This window comes from Rhinopithecus roxellana, chromosome 5, assembly GCF_007565055.1.
Source record: "Rhinopithecus roxellana isolate Shanxi Qingling chromosome 5, ASM756505v1, whole genome shotgun sequence".
NCBI classification, from domain to species: Eukaryota; Metazoa; Chordata; class Mammalia; order Primates; family Cercopithecidae; genus Rhinopithecus; species Rhinopithecus roxellana.
In genome coordinates, this window is record NC_044553.1 from 126,399,003 (window position 1) to 126,417,394 (window position 18,392).

Genomic DNA, 18,392 nt, shown 5'->3' on the forward strand with positions numbered 1-18,392 from the left:
TCCAGCCCTCAGGCTCTCACAGCAGCCCAAGAGGATTTCTCCGGGAGAGCCAGAGTCTCATTCTGGTCTGTTTTTTGTTGTTGTTTTTGTTTTTTGAGACGGAGTCTCGCTCTGTCGCCCAGGCTGGAGTGCAGTGGCCGGATCTCAGCTCACTGCAAGCTCCGCCTCCCACCTCCGTTCACGCCATTCTCCTGCCTCAGCCTCCCGAGTAGCTGGGACTACAGGCGCCCGCCACCTCGCCCAGCCAGTTTTTTTGTATTTTTAGTAGAGACGGGGTTTCACCGTGTTAGCCAGGATGGTCTCGATCTCCTGACCTCGTGATCCGCCCGTCTCGGCCTCCCAAAGTGCTGGGATGACAGGCTTGAGCCACCGCGCCCGGCGGTCTGGTTTTTATGTTTGGCAGTTTTTCACCTGCCATTACTCTGGTTTTTCAAATAAATAAAATCCAGAGTAAACATTTTAGCTATTAGCCCAAGGATACAGGTAATAACGTTTGGTTTCCAAAACTCTTTTACATGTATTCAGTAAAAATGAGGAAATGCCTCAGTGTGCGTGCTAGTCCTGCCTCGCCACTTCCTGTGGTGCTGTGAAGAAGGGGCAGCTCAGCACAGGCCGGGCTTTGTGTCCTGACAGAGATGCCGTTGTCGGGGCCCTGATGCCGGCTGCCATGATTGCCCCGGTGGAGTGCCCCTCGTTCTCCTCCGCGGCCCCTTCCGACGCCTCTGCCGTGGCTAGTCCCATGAATGGAGAAGAATGCCTGCTGGCTGTTGATGTGGAAGACAGACTGAGTCCAAATCCATGGCAAGAAAAGAGAGAGGTAAAAGCAACCTTAGATCAGAAGGTAAAAGCGAAGCGTAAAGCAACGTTAGATGAGAAGGTAAAAGGTGGCTACTTTGTGTCTAGGAAAGTCTCATTCTGTCATTTAGTTTAGGCTGTTTCTGTGCCTCCCGCTTTGATTTTTGGCGTTACTTAGAAGAATATTCTCTGTAAAGGAGCTTTTAAAGTGCTTAAGTGGAATTAGATTTCTTTTTAAAAAAAATCTAATTCAAAAAATCTTTTTAAAAAAAATTTTTTTAAAAATCTAATTCAAAAAATCATTAAGTGCAAGTTCACAGTCCTTTATCTGCAATTCTGAAACCTTAAAGTTCTGATAGTCAAGAATTTTAGTGACTTATTTTGGGGGAAAAAACCAACTTGAAGATAACGTGAACTCATTTTAGTCTGGTTCATGGATCTGCTGTGAATTTTAATAGTTTTTCTTGAAACTATGAGTGTACTTGACTTTGCACAACTGTCCTAGGCCCAACTGGGGGTGGTAGTGGCTATGTCAGGTAGGCAGCATGTTACCTCTGTAAACTCTGGAACATTCTAAACAGCCCAAGTAGTTTTAGGTAAAGCATTTGGGACTTGCGTAGGAAATATGTTATGTTGTTGAGTTTTTCCCCTTAAACGTCCCCTACTGTGCACTCTTCAACTAGATTGCTTCCTCTGAGGACGCGGTGACCCCCTCTGCAGTGACTCCATCGGCCCCCTCAGCCTCCGCTCGGCCGTTTATCCCAGTGACGGATGACCTGGGAGCCGCAAGCATCATTGCAGAAACCATGACCAAAACCAAAGAGGTGAAGAGGCATTCTTCTTTAACTTTGTATTGTGAAATAATCTTAAATGTACACGGAAGTAGAAATAGTACTTAGGAGCGGAACACAGTTGATTCCTATCCCATTCACCTGGGCTTTCCACTTGTTAGCATCTTTGAAGCATTTGTGGGAATCTTGCAGGACACAGTCCCTGTCACTGCTTACTGATTCCACGTATATTCCTTGAGTATCAGGACTACAGCTTGATGCAGGATTACTTTCAAACCCACAGACATATTTCGATTTTGCTCATCATCCCAATAGTATCCTTATAGGTCTAGCACCCAACCTAGGATTGCACACTGCCTCTTTAGTCTTCAGTGTGGAACAGTCCTTCGTTTTGACAGACACCACAGGAGTGGTGCAGAATTCTTCTCAGCGCCGCCGCTGGGACTCAGGTGTTGTCGATTTGCTGCATTATTGGTGAGATAGCGCAGGAGTGGTGCAGAATTCTTCTCAGCGCCGCCGCTGGGACTCAGGTGTTGTCGATTTGCTGCATTATTGGTGAGATAGCGCAGGAGTGGTGCAGAATTCTTCTCAGTGCCTCCGCTGGGAGTCGGGTATTGTCGATTTGCTGCATTATTGGTGAGATAGCGCAGGAGTGGTGCAGAATTCTTCTCAGTGCCTCCACTGGGACTCAGGTGTTGTTGATTTGCTGCATCATTGGTGAGATAGCGCAGGAGTGGTGCAGAATTCTTCTCAGTGCCTCCGCTGGGACTCGGGCATTTCTGATTTGCTGCATTATTGGTGAGATCGCTTATCACTTGGTTAAGGGTCTCCGCCAGGTTTCTCCACTGGAAATCAGTAAGTAAGTGTGTTTAGTACTCATGGGAAGACACTTGAGATTATGTCGATGTCTTGTTCCTGATTATACTTTTACCCCCCAGTTTTTAGCATCTTAAAGATTCTAGCTGAATCCATTATTACTGTGGTGGTTGTCACATTTTCATTTTTCACATTTACTGTTACTTCTGGTTATAATTGTTGCCATTCTTTTGCAAGAGAAGGCTTTCCCTTCTCATCTGTCTGTCTTCTACCTACCTACCTAACTACCTACCTTTCTGTCTGTCTATTTATGTTGTGTAGATTCAGGAGTTCCTGTTTTAGTCAAATAGTGACATTCGTTACTGTCATTATTTGACACCCAAATTGTCCCAGACTTGGTCATTGGGACTCCTGTGGACTGGTCATTGGAACCGGACTGGTCATTGGGACCTGGTTATTGGGACTCACGTGGACTGGTCATTGGAACCGGACTGGTCATTGGGACTCCTGTGGACTCAGTCGTTGGGACTCCCTTGGACTGATCACTGGGACTTGGTCACTGGGACTCCTGTGGACTGGTCATTGGGACCTGGTTATTGGGACTCGTGTGGACTGGTCATTGGGAACCCTGTGGACTGGTTCCATTGTCTGATGTGTCCCCGTAATTCTTAGGGGTCTTGCTTCATTTCTGGCACAACAGTGTGCTCGAGACTCATCTTTCACCTACCCTGCCCCTGCCTGGAATTGGCCATTTCTCCAAGAAGCCATGGTTCCTGCTAGTGGCTTGTAGGATTTGGAAACCAAGATCTGGGTGTTTGCTAAGCCGACTGTTACTGAGTGTCTTTGGTTAGGCCCTCTCAGCAAATAGATCTATACACACGAGCATTGATTTATCCTTCTGCATTTATCTATATAATAAAAACTATTAACAGCCCACATCAATACTTTTAATTCCAGTCCAGTACCGCAGGGCTTATTCCTACTCTCCCTCTTTCCATATTTTTTTGGTGTATAATGCTTTTATATGTTGCTAGATTTGGTTTGCTGCTATTTTGTTGAAGATTTTTACATCTGTATTCATAAGGGTTACGGCTCTGTAGTTTTCTTGTGATGTCTTTGCTTTGGGTATTATGGCAATATTGGCTTCACAGATTGGAGGGTGTTCCTTTCTCTTCTGTTTTTTGGAAGAGTTGGTGAAGGACGGGGATTAATTCTTTAAATAGTTGGTAGAATTGTATCTGCTCTTCTGGCATATTCCCATCATTCTTTGAGTATTTCCTTTTTGGCACAACACAAAATTCCAGGCTCAACAAGATGTTTTAGGCTCCAACATAGGAATCAGTTGTTTCTCTGACAAGTCCTAGTTCTTTCTGGTGGAGAAGGGCATTTAGAGGTCAAGATCTGGGCCTTTCGTGTGCTTGTTGCTGTTTGGGTGACAGAGCTAGAGAATGAATATGTGTGCGTGTAACATAATAGATACATACAGGGTCTTGTTCTGTTGCCCAGGCTGGAGTACAGTGGCACAATCTTGGCTCACTGCAGCCTCAACCTCCTGGTCTTAAGCCATCCTCAGCCTCCCAGGTAGCTGGAACTATAAGCATGCACCACCACACCTGGCTAATTTTTGTATTTTTTTCTTTTTTTTTTTTTAGAGATAGGGTTTCGCCATGTTGCCCAGGGTGGTCTTGGGCTGGGCTCGAGTGATCTGCTTGCCTCATCCTCTCAAAGTGCTGGGATTACAGGCATGAGCCACCGTGTTTGGCCCACATCAGTATTTATGTTGTTATAAATTTACGTTTATGGAAAACCACCGGTTCACACCAATATGATTGATTCTAATCCAACTGGGATTCATTCTAGTTTTCACCCTTTCTGTATTTATAACTTTCTTCTCTGACAGTGGGAAACCTGGCTCCTGTCATCAGCAGGCTGTTTACTTACAGTTCAGTCCCTGTAGATAATCAACCTCCGATCTTGGCTGTCCCGCACTCTGTGGTGGGCACCCTTCTTCCTCTGTACAGCCTCTGGCACTCCACGGTCACCCTACGTGACCTCTGACCCCCCCACCTCCATGTTGACCCAGAGTGTGGCACCTTCCTCACTTGGCCTGGCCCTCCCTCTCCAACCCCCATGTGTGGATGCCCTCCCCAGCCTGCCAGGGTGCTCCCCACACCAGGCCAGCCCCTGCTCATGTGTGCTCCCTTGCCAGCCTTCTCACCTTGGGAACAAACACTTTATTTTTAATTACCTTTGGAACCCTTGATTTATTATGCTGTTACTGCTGGCAGAAAATATGTCCTACGGAAATTATTGATAACCATCCATGGTAAAAAGAAAGACTCTATTTATGAATGAGGTGCTTGGAATCAACTTCTCATTTTTGGCAGTCTCCTGGTGTGAGGGTTTAATGCAGCACTTATTCGAGGAAGGCAACATTTTTGTGTTTAGGTAAAAGGATGATATGATTTCTTTCCCCCCAATTTATTTATGAGACATAGGCATTATCCACGTTGTAACCCCGTACTTCTATGATTTCAGTTTTGGCTTGACTCATGAATTTAAGGCAAAGCAATTTTAATATTAGTATTAAGCTATAATTCATATTTTAGGATATGCTGCTCGTGATTTTCTTCCTTAGCAATTCTTCTTGACATATTTTCTTTGTGTGTGTGCATGTTTTTAAGACACCCTCATTAAAAAAATGGTAGGTACATTTCAATCTCAAGACTAAAGATATTCTTGTTGATACGTTTCACTGAATGCTTTTGCTGTCCTTCAGTGAGTTATGTTCTGGAATGTCATCATTTATAATGAATTTCACTTACTCCTTGGGTCTCCATGCAGAGGCAGGAGCAAGGTCTGTTTCCCTAAAGGGAGAAGAACCTTGTTCCTAAATCAGAGTGGTGTGATTTCCAGGGACCCTGGTTGGGTCATGTTCCCCTAAGGGGAACATGTGGGGCTGTCCTTCCCCCAGCTTGTTTATGTTTGTGGAAAGAGTCACACTGGATTTGCTGAGGTCCAGAAAGCAGGAGAGAAAAGAGGCACGTCCCTGGCTCTTGTTCTTCCTCTGGGGAGCCAGACTGTGCCTGGGGGAGGAGAAGGGGTTGACATACTCCTGCTCGGCACAGCGGTTCCCATGCTGGGTCAGAAGCGGTGGGAGTCCCTGGCTCTGACAAGGGCCTTTCCACTTTCCACAAGTTCAGTCCCAATGCTGCCCTCCAGGAGGCTCCTGTGTGCCGACAAGCCGGGGTGGGGGTGGGGGGGCGCGGCCATCCTGGGCAAGGCACCTCCGTGGGGTGGGAGCTGGGGGTGCAGTGATGCTGCGAATTGGCTCATAGCAAACAAGGAGAGGAGGTGATGGATCAAGATGCAGTATGTTTAGGCTAACAGGGCAGGAATGGGAAGTACACGAGTGGTAATGAGAAGACTTTTAAGTATGATGTTTTCAGTGAACCCAAGGAGAGAGAGACTATGGAGAGCGTGTTACGTGCCAGTGAGTCATTTGAAATAAGATTCCAGGAAAGAATTATGGAGAGGATCTAGACAAAATATATACAATTATAGAATACAAATGTAGTTTATAAACAATTCCAAGCCTACCTTATGGGTAGATTATACAGGATGCAGCTTCATTCCAAAACTCCCCCTGTAGTATCTGCCTGGGCTCCAAACTTGGACCCTGTAATAAATTGTCATTTCTTTGTAGCTTAAGCCATCCCTTTTTGATAAATGCTATTGGTAATACAACAGTTCATTGGTCTTGAAAACATAGTACATGGCTTGGTGGAGATTTTAGGGGCCGTCATTTCTTAATCTGTTTTCTTAAGGTCTTAAACACCTTCAAGTTTCCTACTCGTTGGTATTCATGTGTTCTCTGAGTTTGTGGGTAAACTGGTGACTCTTTATCTCTTAACATATCATTCCTCATGTTAATTGTTGGATGTCATTTGACTTAGGATGTTGAAAGCCAAAATAAAGCAGCAGGTCTGGAGCCTCAGGCCTTGGATGAGTTCACCAGTCTGCTGATTGCGGATGACACCCGTGTGGTGGTGGACCTGCTCAAGCTGTCGGTGTGCAGCCGGGCCGGGGACAGGGGCAGGGACGTGCTGTCTGCGGTGCTTTCCGGTATGGGGACTGCCTACCCGCAGGTGAGTCTCAGGGAGGGCGGGGCCGTCTGACCCTACCTCCTCCACATGGGGCCAACCTCCTCTCCAAGGGAGAGCAGCTGTAGATCACCGGTGATCTTGTGCTGGGTTTCATCCTAGTAGACAGCAGGTTAGGAGCACTCCTTTAGAACAAAACGTTTTAGTATTTACCCCAGTGACATCCTTTACCTGTTTTTTGTTGTTTATTTTTTTGAGACGGAGTCTCGCTCTGTCGCCCAGGCTGGAGTGCGGTGGCGCCATCTCGGCTCACTGCAAGCTCCACCTCCCAGGTTCACGCCATTCTCCTGCCTCAGCCTCCTGAGTAGCTGGGACTACAGGCGCCCGCCACCACGCCCCGCTAATTTTTTTTGTATTTTTAGTAGAGACGGGGTTTCACCGTGTTAGCCAGGATGGTCTGGATCTCCTGACCTCTTGATCCACCTGCCTCGGCCTCCCAAAGTGCTGGGATTACAGGCGTGAGCCATCGCGCCTGGCCCCTTTACTTGTTTTACAACTGATTTGTGCATCCTTTTTTTTTTTTTTTTTTTTTGAGATGGGGTCTTACTCTGTCACTCAGGCAAAAGTGCAGTGGTGCGATCTCGGCTCACTGCAACCTCCGCCTCCCGAGTTCACGCCATTCTCCTGCCTCAGCCTCCTGAGTAGCTGGGACTGCATGCGCCCACCACCACGCCTGGCTAGCTTTTTTGTATTTTTAGTAGAGACAGGGTTTCACGGTGTTAGCCAGGATGGTCTCAATCTCCTGACCTTGTGTTCTGCCTGCCTCGGCCTCCCAAAGTGCTGGGATTACAGGTGTGAGCCACTGCGCCCGGCCTGATTTGTGCATCTTTTTAAAAATGATTTGTCAGAGTTCTTTAAGTCCCTTTTCTATCATATGTCTTACGGTTTCCACCCCAGTTTATCTTTTGTTATTAGTTTGATATTTTTTTGCCATGTAGAAATTTTTAATTATTACATGATCAGATCTGTCAGTTTTTTCATTTATGCCTTCTGAGTTTTGTATTATGCTGAAAAAAAAATGCTTGCTTATGTGACATTGTTTTAAATAAATTCTTCCAAATTTTCTTCTAAGTTTTTTGAGACAGTCTCCTTCACCAGGGCTGGAGTGAGGTGGTACGATCTCGGCCTCCTGGGATCACCTCTGCCTCCCAGGATCAAGTGATTCTTGTGCCTCAGTTCCCCGAGTAGCTGGGATTACAGGCGTGCTTCGATGCCTGGCTAATTTTTGTATTTTTAGTTGAGACAGGATTTCACCATGTTGGCCCAGCTGGTCTCCAACTGCTAACCTCAAGTGATCCACCCACCTCAGCCTTCCAAAGTGCTGGGATTACAGGCATGAGCCACCACGCCCGGCCTTCTTCTAAGTTTTTTATGATTTCATGTATTGTTTACATTTTTTAGGCACCTGGGATTTATTTTGATGTAAGAATAAAATAGGGATCCAACTTTATTTTTTTCCTAGATGGTAAACCGGTTGCCCTAACATCATTTATTGAACAATTCTTCTCTTCCCTGGTGATTTAAAAACTAGTTTTATCATATTCTAAATTCCTGTATGCATTTGGGTCTATTTACAAAACTTTTTAGACTCTAATACTATGGTATTTTAACTATTACAGCTTTAAAATGTTTTTAATGTTCGGTAGCACTGGGTCCATAGGACTCTGTCCTTGTGGAAATGTTCTGGACAGGAGCCATCTGGGACTGTTGGCACCAGCCACATATGACACTGAGCACTGAAATACGGCTAGTGCACCTGAGGAACTGAAGGTTTTAAAACACTCAACTTGAGGCACATGTGGCTAGTAGCTGTTGAACTGGTCTGTAGGTCTGCAGTATAAAGTGAGTGTCTTATTACTATGTCTTAGAAATAGGACTGATCAGTCCTAAAGGCCGTGGGCTTCCTTAAGAACACAATCAGCAGCCATGCTCTGCCCTGCCAGGGAGCCTGAGATGTCCTTCCTGGCTACAGATACCTCATCCCTTTCTCTGGGTGGAGGAAAGTCTTACTCTGTCGCTTAGTTTAGGCAGTTTCTGTGCCTATTATGATTTTTGGCTTTAGTTAGAAGAGTATTCTCTTTAAAGGAACTTCTAAAGTTTTTAAGTAGAATTAGATTTTCTAAAAAAATCATTAAATGCAAGTTCATAGTCCTTTATCTGCAATTCTGGAACGTTAAAGCTTCTGATAGTCAGAAATTTTAGTAACTTACATGATCACCAAAATGATAAAGCACATAAGTAGAGCTGAGCAGTCTTGAACGCACAGCCAAGGTTTGGTGGATATTTTAGGCGCTTGTTATTTCTTCATCTGCTATTCATGAAGAACTATTGCCATAATTATGCACTGTTATTATTTTTCATAAGTTTATTGCATTTGTGAGAGGGAAGGGTATGAATGAGAACTTCAATTTAAAATAATTGAGCCTTTGCCATGCACATCCCGCATTCTCAGTACAGAGGGTAGGGGTTACCTTTATATATGGACGAGGAAACTGAGGCTGAGAGGTTGTTACAGCTTGAGGACACTCACTTTGCTGGTAGGTGGAAGAGATGGGTTGGAACCCTGAGTGCTCTGAGCCCCAGCTCTCTCATGACCCCTCTGCAGATGATGCCTTTGGCAGAGCAGCCTTTGAAGGCCAGAGCCCCTGGTCAACTCTGCACACGGGCGCTTGATGATGCCGACATCTGCTTTCAGTAACTCAACCAGGTTCCACGAGAGACAGGAATAAGGATACGGCCGTTTTCATACTGCCCTTGCCAGGTTGGCAAGATGGCTATTTCTGTGTCCTGCTCTAACCTGATATTTGGGACTCAGAGAGAGAAATTTAGATTTTAAATTATGCCTACATTACAGTGATATTAGTTTGTTATTAATATATAATAATATGTTTACTAAGCAAAGCTATTTCTTACCTACATATGAGGAAAAATAGAGAAAAGAATAGTCTATTTCTAAAAAGTATTTAGTTTTATTTTATTTTATTTTTTCTGGATTAAAAATTTTGGGGTTAATAGATTATCGCTATTATGACATATTCTCTCATTTATTTTTAAAAATAACAGAGGTTATCATCACCACTCTTAACCTTAATTGTAAAAGGTTACAATTGGTGATTGTGAATCACCAGTAATTTTTAAAATAAAATAAGAACACTGTGGATTGTTGAGAATGTGGCGTGGGTCTGACCCCTAGTGTACTGGGTCAGGAGGGGCAGCCGTGTTGGGGTCGGTGGTCCCTCGTGTCACACAGACTCTCTCTCCGGCCTGGGCTGCTTGATGGTTCCTGATTCCTGCCCCTCCCACCGGGCTCCGCTGCCTTCTAGGATTGTGGCCGTTTTCACCCTCTGGGTGCTCCTTCCCTTGATAGTTTGGTTTCCGAGGCCAGCTTTCCTCACTAGGAAGTGATCGTGTCTTGGTGTGAAATGAAGCTGTTGTTACCACGGTGTTTCATCTGATCAGCTGGCACCTGTTAAGTGTTGTGTGTGTTGGGAGCCTTCCAACTACTTTTTTTTCTTTTCTTTTTTTTTTGAGACGGAGCCTCTCTCTGTCCATCAGGCTGGAGTGCAGTGGCGCATTCTTAGCTCTGCAATGTTCACCTCCTGAGTTCACGCAATTCTCCTGTCTCAGCGTCCTGAGTAGCTGGGACTACAGGCACAGGCCCCCACCCCCGGCTCATTGTTTGTATTTTTAGTAGAGGTGGGGTTTCACCATATTGGCCAGGCTGGTCTCGAACTCCTCACCTCAAGTGATCTGCCTGCCTCAGCCTCCCAAAGTGCTTGTATTACAGGCATGAGCCACTGCACTGCACCCAGTGACTTTTTTTTTTTTTTTTTTTTGGAGACACAGTCTTGCTTGGGTCACCCAGGCTGGGGTGCAATGGTGCGATCTTGGCTCACCACAACCTCCGCCTCCCGGGTTCAAGCGATTCTCCTGCCTCAACCTCCTGAGTAGCCAGGATTACAGGCGTGCGCCACCATGCCTGGCTAATTTTGTATTTTTAGTAAAGATGGGTTTTTTCCGTGTTGGTCAGGCTGGTCTTGAACTCCCGACCTCAGGTGGTCTGCCTGCCTCGGCCTCCCGAAGTGCTGGGATTACAGGCATGAGCCACCAGGCCTGGCCCCAACGACTTTTTAATATAGATCATCTCTAAGCTTCACAGCACCTTTCAAGCTCTGTGCTGTCTCTGTTTTATGTGCAACTAAGCCAAGCCCTGATTTGAACTCAATTTCTCAAACTCCAAGCCCTCCAGTTGGCCACCCTGTCCTTGTGGAGCTGTGGAGCAGGACAGACAGAGGTGGCATGCAGGTGACCAGGTGTGGAACTGTCGGCCCCTTCGTTCATGTCCTTGCTTCCTCCCCAGGTGGCAGATATGCTGTTGGAGCTCTGCGTCACCGAGTTGGAGGATGTGGCCACAGACTCACAGAGCGGCCGCCTCTCTTCTCAGCCTGTGGTGGTGGAGAGCAGCCACCCTTACACCGACGACACCTCCACCAGCGGCACCGTGAAGATACCAGGTACGGGGCCGGCCCCAGGGAGGAGCTGCAGCGTTTCCGCCTTCAGAACGGTGTGATTCTCTAATTGCTTCAGTAGAAACAGCCGCCTCCGTTTTATAAAAAGAAGATACAGAATTGCTTCAGAATCACTTTTCTCCCCTTTTCTAACAAACTTCTTTTGCACAATAAATCATACAGAAAGTCACACAAAGTAAATGTTTAGCGTCATGATAATCAGGCAGACGCCCTAGTCATCATGACCCAGGTCTAGACGTAACCTGTGGCAGATTCCGGAAGCCCTCAGCCTGTCCCCTGACATCCCTCTGAGTGATGCTGTCCTGACGTTGAGCCATCACTGACTTGCATCTCTGGACAGCTTCTGTTACCCATGTGTGTACCTTTTTTTTTTTAACAACTCAAGAAAAATTATTAAGAAGAAAATCACTGAGGCCCTGGCCTTTGATCCGGCAGGCTTCTCTGCAGCCTGAACCTGCTGACTGGACACGCGTGCTGCTGTTCAGTGTGTTCCTCAGTCCCGTCCTTCTGCCAGGTGCTGCCTGATTCGGAGGCCCATAAGTTCCACCCCTTTCGCCAGCTCCTTAGTGGCTGTGACTCAGCCTCAGCAGGCCCCTCCTGCCTGCCTGTCTTTCTTTTGTGACATCAGCAGCCCCTGAGGCTTATTAGCACCCGAGGCCGTTGGCCCACAGTGGACTAAAATGGTACTATTCTGGTGGAATCATCTCTTGCTTATTTATTAGCTGGAATACTTTCTTATAAAGAGATATTTCCCCTCATCCTATAGTTGGTTGCCCAAGGTGCTGTTTGCCTGAGAAAGACAAAAGCTTGATTCTTCCTTCTGTTTACCAGAGAATGAATTGGTTTCCTATCATTTCTTGAAGGTGACCTTTTTTTAAAATATTGTTATGAACTCATGGATTGAAACATATGTGATTGTTTTACTTTATTGTGATTATCTTTGTTAAAGCTGAGATTATCCTGTTTCTAGACAGTGGCAGCCTCTTCAGTGTGGCTCCTGAGTGATTCCGGTTGTCTTTGGTAGCGTCCAGGCAGTCTGAACACGGTGACCTTGGTTTTTTGTAGGTTGCCACTCTTCACCTGGGATCTGCCCTGGATTCTTTTGAGTCCATACTGATACTTAAAAATATTTTTCTTTTATTTATTTTGTATGTTTTATTTATGTATTTATTTGTTTAGAGACAGGATCTTGCTCTGTCACCCAGGCTGGAGTGCAGTAGTGCAGTTATAGCTCACTGTAGCCTCAAATTCCTGGGCTCAAGTGATCCTCCTGCCTCAGCCTCCTGAGTAGCTAGGAGTACAGGCTCATGCCACCTCGCCTGACTAATTAATGTGCTGATTCCTTCTACTCAAATTCAAAAGTACAAGGTCTGTACTTCTTCTGTTACATCTGCCTCTCTTTTCTTCCATATCAAATGCTGGTTCCAAGATAGTGTTTGATAAAATATCTCCTGATTTTTCATTTGCTTTACGTAACCACATTGCATATATGACAGACTTAGGATATAATTTCAATACTGTCAACATCAGTATAATTACTGAAATTCTTAAAAATCTTAGAATATGCCCTAATTTCCTCAAATTTATTAAAATAATTATACCGCATCTACAAGAGCATAATAGCTGTTACATACTATACTTTCTTTCAGTCTTCAAGTCTTAGTTTTACTGACTGGTCCTTGTGGGGTCTGAAGTGCACTCTACTGAATTCCTCATTAGCCCCTGAGATCAGACTTGTCCACAAGAGTTTTTGTCCTTTGAATTTGAAAGGTAGTTTTTCTGGGTATTAAAACCTTGGGTCACGTCTTTTTCCTCTGTGAAAATGTGAAAATGATAACGTCTTTTCCCCTTAGAAGTCCCATGTGTTTTTTCAGTAATTTTACTAGAATGTGCGTTCGTGTGGCTGTTCTCGGCAATGTTCCCAGTTAGAAGTTGTGTGTGTTTTTCAGTAATTTTACTAGAATGTGCGTTCGTGTGGCTGTTCTCGGCAATGTTCCCAGTTAGAAGTTGTGTGTGTTTTTCAGTAATTTTACTAGAATGTGCGTTCGCGTGGCTGTTCTCGGCAATGTTCCCAGTTAGAAGTTGTGTGTGTTTTTTCAGTAATTTTACTAGAATGTGCGTTCGTGTGGCTGTTCTCGGCGATGTTCCCAGTTAGAAGTTGTGTGTGTTTTTCAGTAATTTTACTAGAATGTGCGTTCGTGTGGCTGTTCTCGGCAATGTTCCCAGTTAGAAGTTGTGTGTGTTTTTCAGTAATTTTACTAGAATGTGCGTTCGTGTGGCTGTTCTCGGCGATGTTCCCAGTTAGAAGTTGTGTGTGTTTTCTTGTTAATTTTACTAGAATGTGCGTTCGTGTGGCTGTTCTCGGCGATGTTCCCAGTTAGAAGTTGTGTGTGTTTTTTCAGTAATTTTACTAGAATGTGCATTCGTGTGGCTGTTCTCGGCAATGTTCCCAGTTAGAAGTTGTGTGTGTTTTTCAGTAATTTTACTAGAATGTGCGTTCGTGTGGCTGTTCTCGGCGATGTTCCCAGTTAGAAGTTGTGTGTGTTTTTTCAGTAATTTTACTAGAATGTGCGTTCGCGTGGCTGTTCTCGGCGATGTTCCCAGTTAGAAGTTGTGTGTGTTTTTCAGTAATTTTACTAGAATGTGCGTTCGCGTGGCTGTTCTCGGCGATGTTCCCAGTTAGAAGTTGTGTGTGTTTTTTCAGTAATTTTACTAGAATGTGCGTTTGTGTGGCTGTTCTCGGCGATGTTCCCAGTTAGAAGTTGTGTGTGTTTTTCAGTAATTTTACTAGAATGTGCGTTCGTGTGGCTGTTCTCGGCGATGTTCCCAGTTAGAAGTTGTGTGTGTTTTTCAGTAATTTTACTAGAATGTGCGTTCGTGTGGCTGTTCTCGGCGATGTTCCCAGTTAGAAGTTGTGTGTGTTTTTCAGTAATTTTACTAGAATGTGCGTTCGTGTGGCTGTTCTCGGCGATGTTCCCAGTTAGAAGTTGTGTGTGTTTTTCAGTAATTTTACTAGAATGTGCGTTCGTGTGGCTGTTCTCGGCGATGTTCCCAGTTAGAAGTTGTGTGTGTTTTTCAGTAATTTTACTAGAATGTGCGTTCGTGTGGCTGTTCTCGGCGATGTTCCCAGTTAGAAGTTGTGTGTGTTTTCTTGTTAATTTTACTAGAATGTGCGTTCGTGTGGCTGTTCTCGGCGATGTTCCCAGTTAGAAGTTGTGTGTGTTTTTTCAGTAATTTTACTAGAATGTGCATTCGTGTGGCTGTTCTCGGCAATGTTCCCAGTTAGAAGTTGTGTGTGTTTTTCAGTAATTTTACTAGAATGTGCGTTCGTGTGGCTGTTCTCGGCGATGTTCCCAGTTAGAAGTTGTGTGTGTTTTTTCAGTAATTTTACTAGAATGTGCGTTCGCGTGGCTGTTCTCGGCGATGTTCCCAGTTAGAAGTTGTGTGTGTTTTTTCAGTAATTTTACTAGAATGTGCGTTCGTGTGGCTGTTCTCGGCAATGTTCCCAGTTAGAAGTTGTGTGTGTTTTTCAGTAATTTTACTAGAATGTGCGTTCGTGTGGCTGTTCTCGGCGATGTTCCCAGTTAGAAGTTGTGTGTGTTTTTTCAGTAATTTTACTAGAATGTGCGTTCGCGTGGCTGTTCTCGGCGATGTTCCCAGTTAGAAGTTGTGTGTGTTTTTTCAGTAATTTTAGTAGAATGTGCGTTCGTGTGGCTGTTCTCGGCGATGTTCCCAGTTAGAAGTTGTGTGTGTTTTTTCAGTAATTTTACTAGAATGTGCATTCGTGTGGCTGTTCTCGGCAATGTTCCCAGTTAGAAGTTGTGTGTGTTTTTCAGTAATTTTACTAGAATGTGCGTTCGTGTGGCTGTTCTCGGCAATGTTCCCAGTTAGAAGTTGTGTGTGTTTTTTCAGTAATTTTACTAGAATGTGCGTTCATGTGGCTGTTCTCGGCGATGTTCCCAGTTAGAAGTTGTGTGTGTTTTTTCAGTAATTTTACTAGAATGTGCGTTCGTGTGGCTGTTCTCGGCGATGTTCCCAGTTAGAAGTTGTGTGTGTTTTTTCAGTAATTTTACTAGAATGTGCGTTCGTGTGGCTGTTCTCGGCGATGTTCCCAGTTAGAAGTTGTGTGTGTTTTTTCAGTAATTTTACTAGAATGTGCGTTCGTGTGGCTGTTCTCGGCGATGTTCCCAGTTAGAAGTTGTGTGTGTTTTTTCAGTAATTTTACTAGAATGTGCGTTCGTGTGGCTGTTCTCGGCGATGTTCCCAGTTAGAAGTTGTGTGTGTTTTTTCAGTAATTTTAGTAGAATGTGCGTTCGTGTGGCTGTTCTCGGCGATGTTCCCAGTTAGAAGTTGTGTGTGTTTTTTCAGTAATTTTAGTAGAATGTGCGTTCGTGTGGCTGTTCTCGGCGATGTTCCCAGTTAGAAGTTGTGTGTGTTTTTTCAGTAATTTTACTAGAATGTGCGTTCGTGTGGCTGTTCTCGGCGATGTTCCCAGTTAGAAGTTGTGTGTGTTTTTTCAGTAATTTTACTAGAATGTGCGTTCATGTGGCTGTTCTCGGCGATGTTCCCAGTTAGAAGTTGTGTGTGTTTTCTTGTTAATTTTACTAGAATGTGCGTTCGTGTGGCTGTTCTCGGCAGTGTTCCCAGTTAGAAGTTGTGTGTGTTTTTTCAGTAATTTTACTAGAATGTGCGTTCGTGTGGCTGTTCTCGGCATGTTCCCAGTTAGAAGTTGTGTGTGTTTTTTGTAATTTTACTAGAATGTGCGTTCGTGTGGCTGTTCTCGGCGATGTTCCCAGTTAGAAGTTGTGTGTGTTTTTTTGTAATTTTACTAGAATGTGCGTTCGTGTGGCTGTTCTCGGCGATGTTCCCAGTTAGAAGTTGTGTGTGTTTTTTGTAATTTTACTAGAATGTGCGTTCGTGTGGCTGTTCTCGGCGATGTTCCCAGTTAGAAGTTGTGTGTGTTTTTTCAGTAATTTTACTAGAATGTGCGTTCGTGTGGCTGTTCTCGGCGATGTTCCCAGTTAGAAGTTGTGTGTGTTTTTCAGTAATTTTACTAGAATGTGCGTTCGTGTGGCTGTTCTCGGCGATGTTCCCAGTTAGAAGTTGTGTGTGTGTTTTTTGTAATTTTACTAGAATGTGCGTTCGTGTGGCTGTTCTCGGCGATGTTCCCAGTTAGAAGTTGTGTGTGTTTTCTTGTAATTTTACTAGAATGTGCGTTCGTGTGGCTGTTCTCGGCGATGTTCCCAGTTAGAAGTTGTGTGTGTTTTTCAGTAATTTTACTAGAATGTGCGTTCGTGTGGCTGTTCTCGGCGATGTTCCCAGTTAGAAGTTGTGTGTGTTTTTTCAGTAATTTTACTAGAATGTGCGTTCGTGTGGCTGTTCTCGGCGATGTTCCCAGTTAGAAGTTGTGTGTGTTTTTCAGTAATTTTACTAGAATGTGCGTTCGTGTGGCTGTTCTCGGCGATGTTCCCAGTTAGAAGTTGTGTGTGTTTTTTCAGTAATTTTACTAGAATGTGCGTTCGTGTGGCTGTTCTCGGCAATGTTCCCAGTTAGAAGTTGTGTGTGTTTTTTCAGTAATTTTACTAGAATGTGCGTTCGTGTGGCTGTTCTCGGCGATGTTCCCAGTTAGAAGTTGTGTGTGTTTTTTCAGTAATTTTACTAGAATGTGCGTTCAGTGTGGCTGTTCTCGGCGATGTTCCCAGTTAGAAGTTGTGTGTGTTTTTTCAGTAATTTTACTAGAATGTGCGTTCGTGTGGCTGTTCTCGGCGATGTTCCCAGTTAGAAGTTGTGTGTGTTTTTTCAGTAATTTTACTAGAATGTGCGTTCGTGTGGCTGTTCTCGGCGATGTTCCCAGTTAGAAGTTGTGTGTGTTTTTTCAGTAATTTTACTAGAATGTGCGTTCGTGTGGCTGTTCTCGGCGATGTTCCCAGTTAGAAGTTGTGTGTGTTTTTTCAGTAATTTTACTAGAATGTGCGTTCGTGTGGCTGTTCTCGGCGATGTTCCCAGTTAGAAGTTGTGTGTGTTTTTTCAGTAATTTTAGTAGAATGTGCGTTCGTGTGGCTGTTCTCGGCGATGTTCCCAGTTAGAAGTTGTGTGTGTTTTTTCAGTAATTTTAGTAGAATGTGCGTTCGTGTGGCTGTTCTCGGCGATGTTCCCAGTTAGAAGTTGTGTGTGTTTTTTCAGTAATTTTACTAGAATGTGCGTTCGTGTGGCTGTTCTCGGCGATGTTCCCAGTTAGAAGTTGTGTGTGTTTTTTCAGTAATTTTACTAGAATGTGCGTTCATGTGGCTGTTCTCGGCGATGTTCCCAGTTAGAAGTTGTGTGTGTTTTCTTGTTAATTTTACTAGAATGTGCGTTCGTGTGGCTGTTCTCGGCAGTGTTCCCAGTTAGAAGTTGTGTGTGTTTTTTCAGTAATTTTACTAGAATGTGCGTTCGTGTGGCTGTTCTCGGCAATGTTCCCAGTTAGAAGTTGTGTGTGTTTTTTTGGTAATTTTACTAGAATGTGCGTTCGTGTGGCTGTTCTCGGCGATGTTCCCAGTTAGAAGTTGTGTGTGTTTTTTTGGTAATTTTACTAGAATGTACGTTCGTGTGGCTGTTCTCGGCGATGTTCCCAGTTAGAAGTTGTGTGTGTTTTCTTGTTAATTTTACTAGAATGTGCGTTTGTGTGGCTGTTCTCGGCGATGTTCCCAGTTAGAAGTTGTGTGTGTTTTTTCAGTAATTTTACTAGAATGTGCGTTCGTGTGGCTGTTCTCGGCGATGTTCCCAGTTAGAAGTTGTGTGTGTTTTTTCAGTAATTTTACTAGAATGTGCGTTCGTGTGGCTGTTCTCGGCGATGTTCCCAGTTAGAAGTTGCGTGTGTTTTTTTGGTAATTTTACTAGAATGTACGTTCGTGTGGCTGTTCTCGGCGATGTTCCCAGTTAGAAGTTGTGTGTGTTTTCTTGTTAATTTTACTAGAATGTGCGTTCGTGTGGCTGTTTTCGGCAATGTTCCCAGTTAGAAGTTGTGTGTGTTTTTTCAGTAATTTTACTAGAATGTACGTTCGTGTGGCTGTTCTCGGCGATGTTCCCAGTTAGAAGTTGTGTGTGTTTTCTTGTTAATTTTACTAGAATGTGCGTTCGTGTGGCTGTTTTCGGCAATGTTCCCAGTTAGAAGTTGTGTGTGTTTTTTCAGTAATTTTACTAGAATGTGCGTTCGTGTGGCTGTTCTCGGCGATGTTCCCAGTTAGAAGTTGTGTGTGTTTTTTCAGTAATTTTACTAGAATGTGCGTTTGTGTGGCTGTTCTCGGCGATGTTCCCAG

At 44.4% G+C, this 18,392-nt stretch overlaps 1 protein-coding gene across 1 annotated transcript in view; it reads left to right on the forward strand.

The window, feature by feature from the left end:
* LOC104661520 (E3 ubiquitin-protein ligase HERC2-like) overlaps window positions 1-18,392 on the forward strand; it is a 228,152-nt gene that overhangs the window by 164,259 nt on the left and 45,501 nt on the right. The window contains 4 exon segments of the mRNA XM_030931658.1: window positions 634-817; window positions 1,479-1,619; window positions 6,359-6,550; window positions 10,926-11,079. Of these exon segments, the coding sequence (XP_030787518.1) occupies window positions 634-817; window positions 1,479-1,619; window positions 6,359-6,550; window positions 10,926-11,079 (671 nt within the window).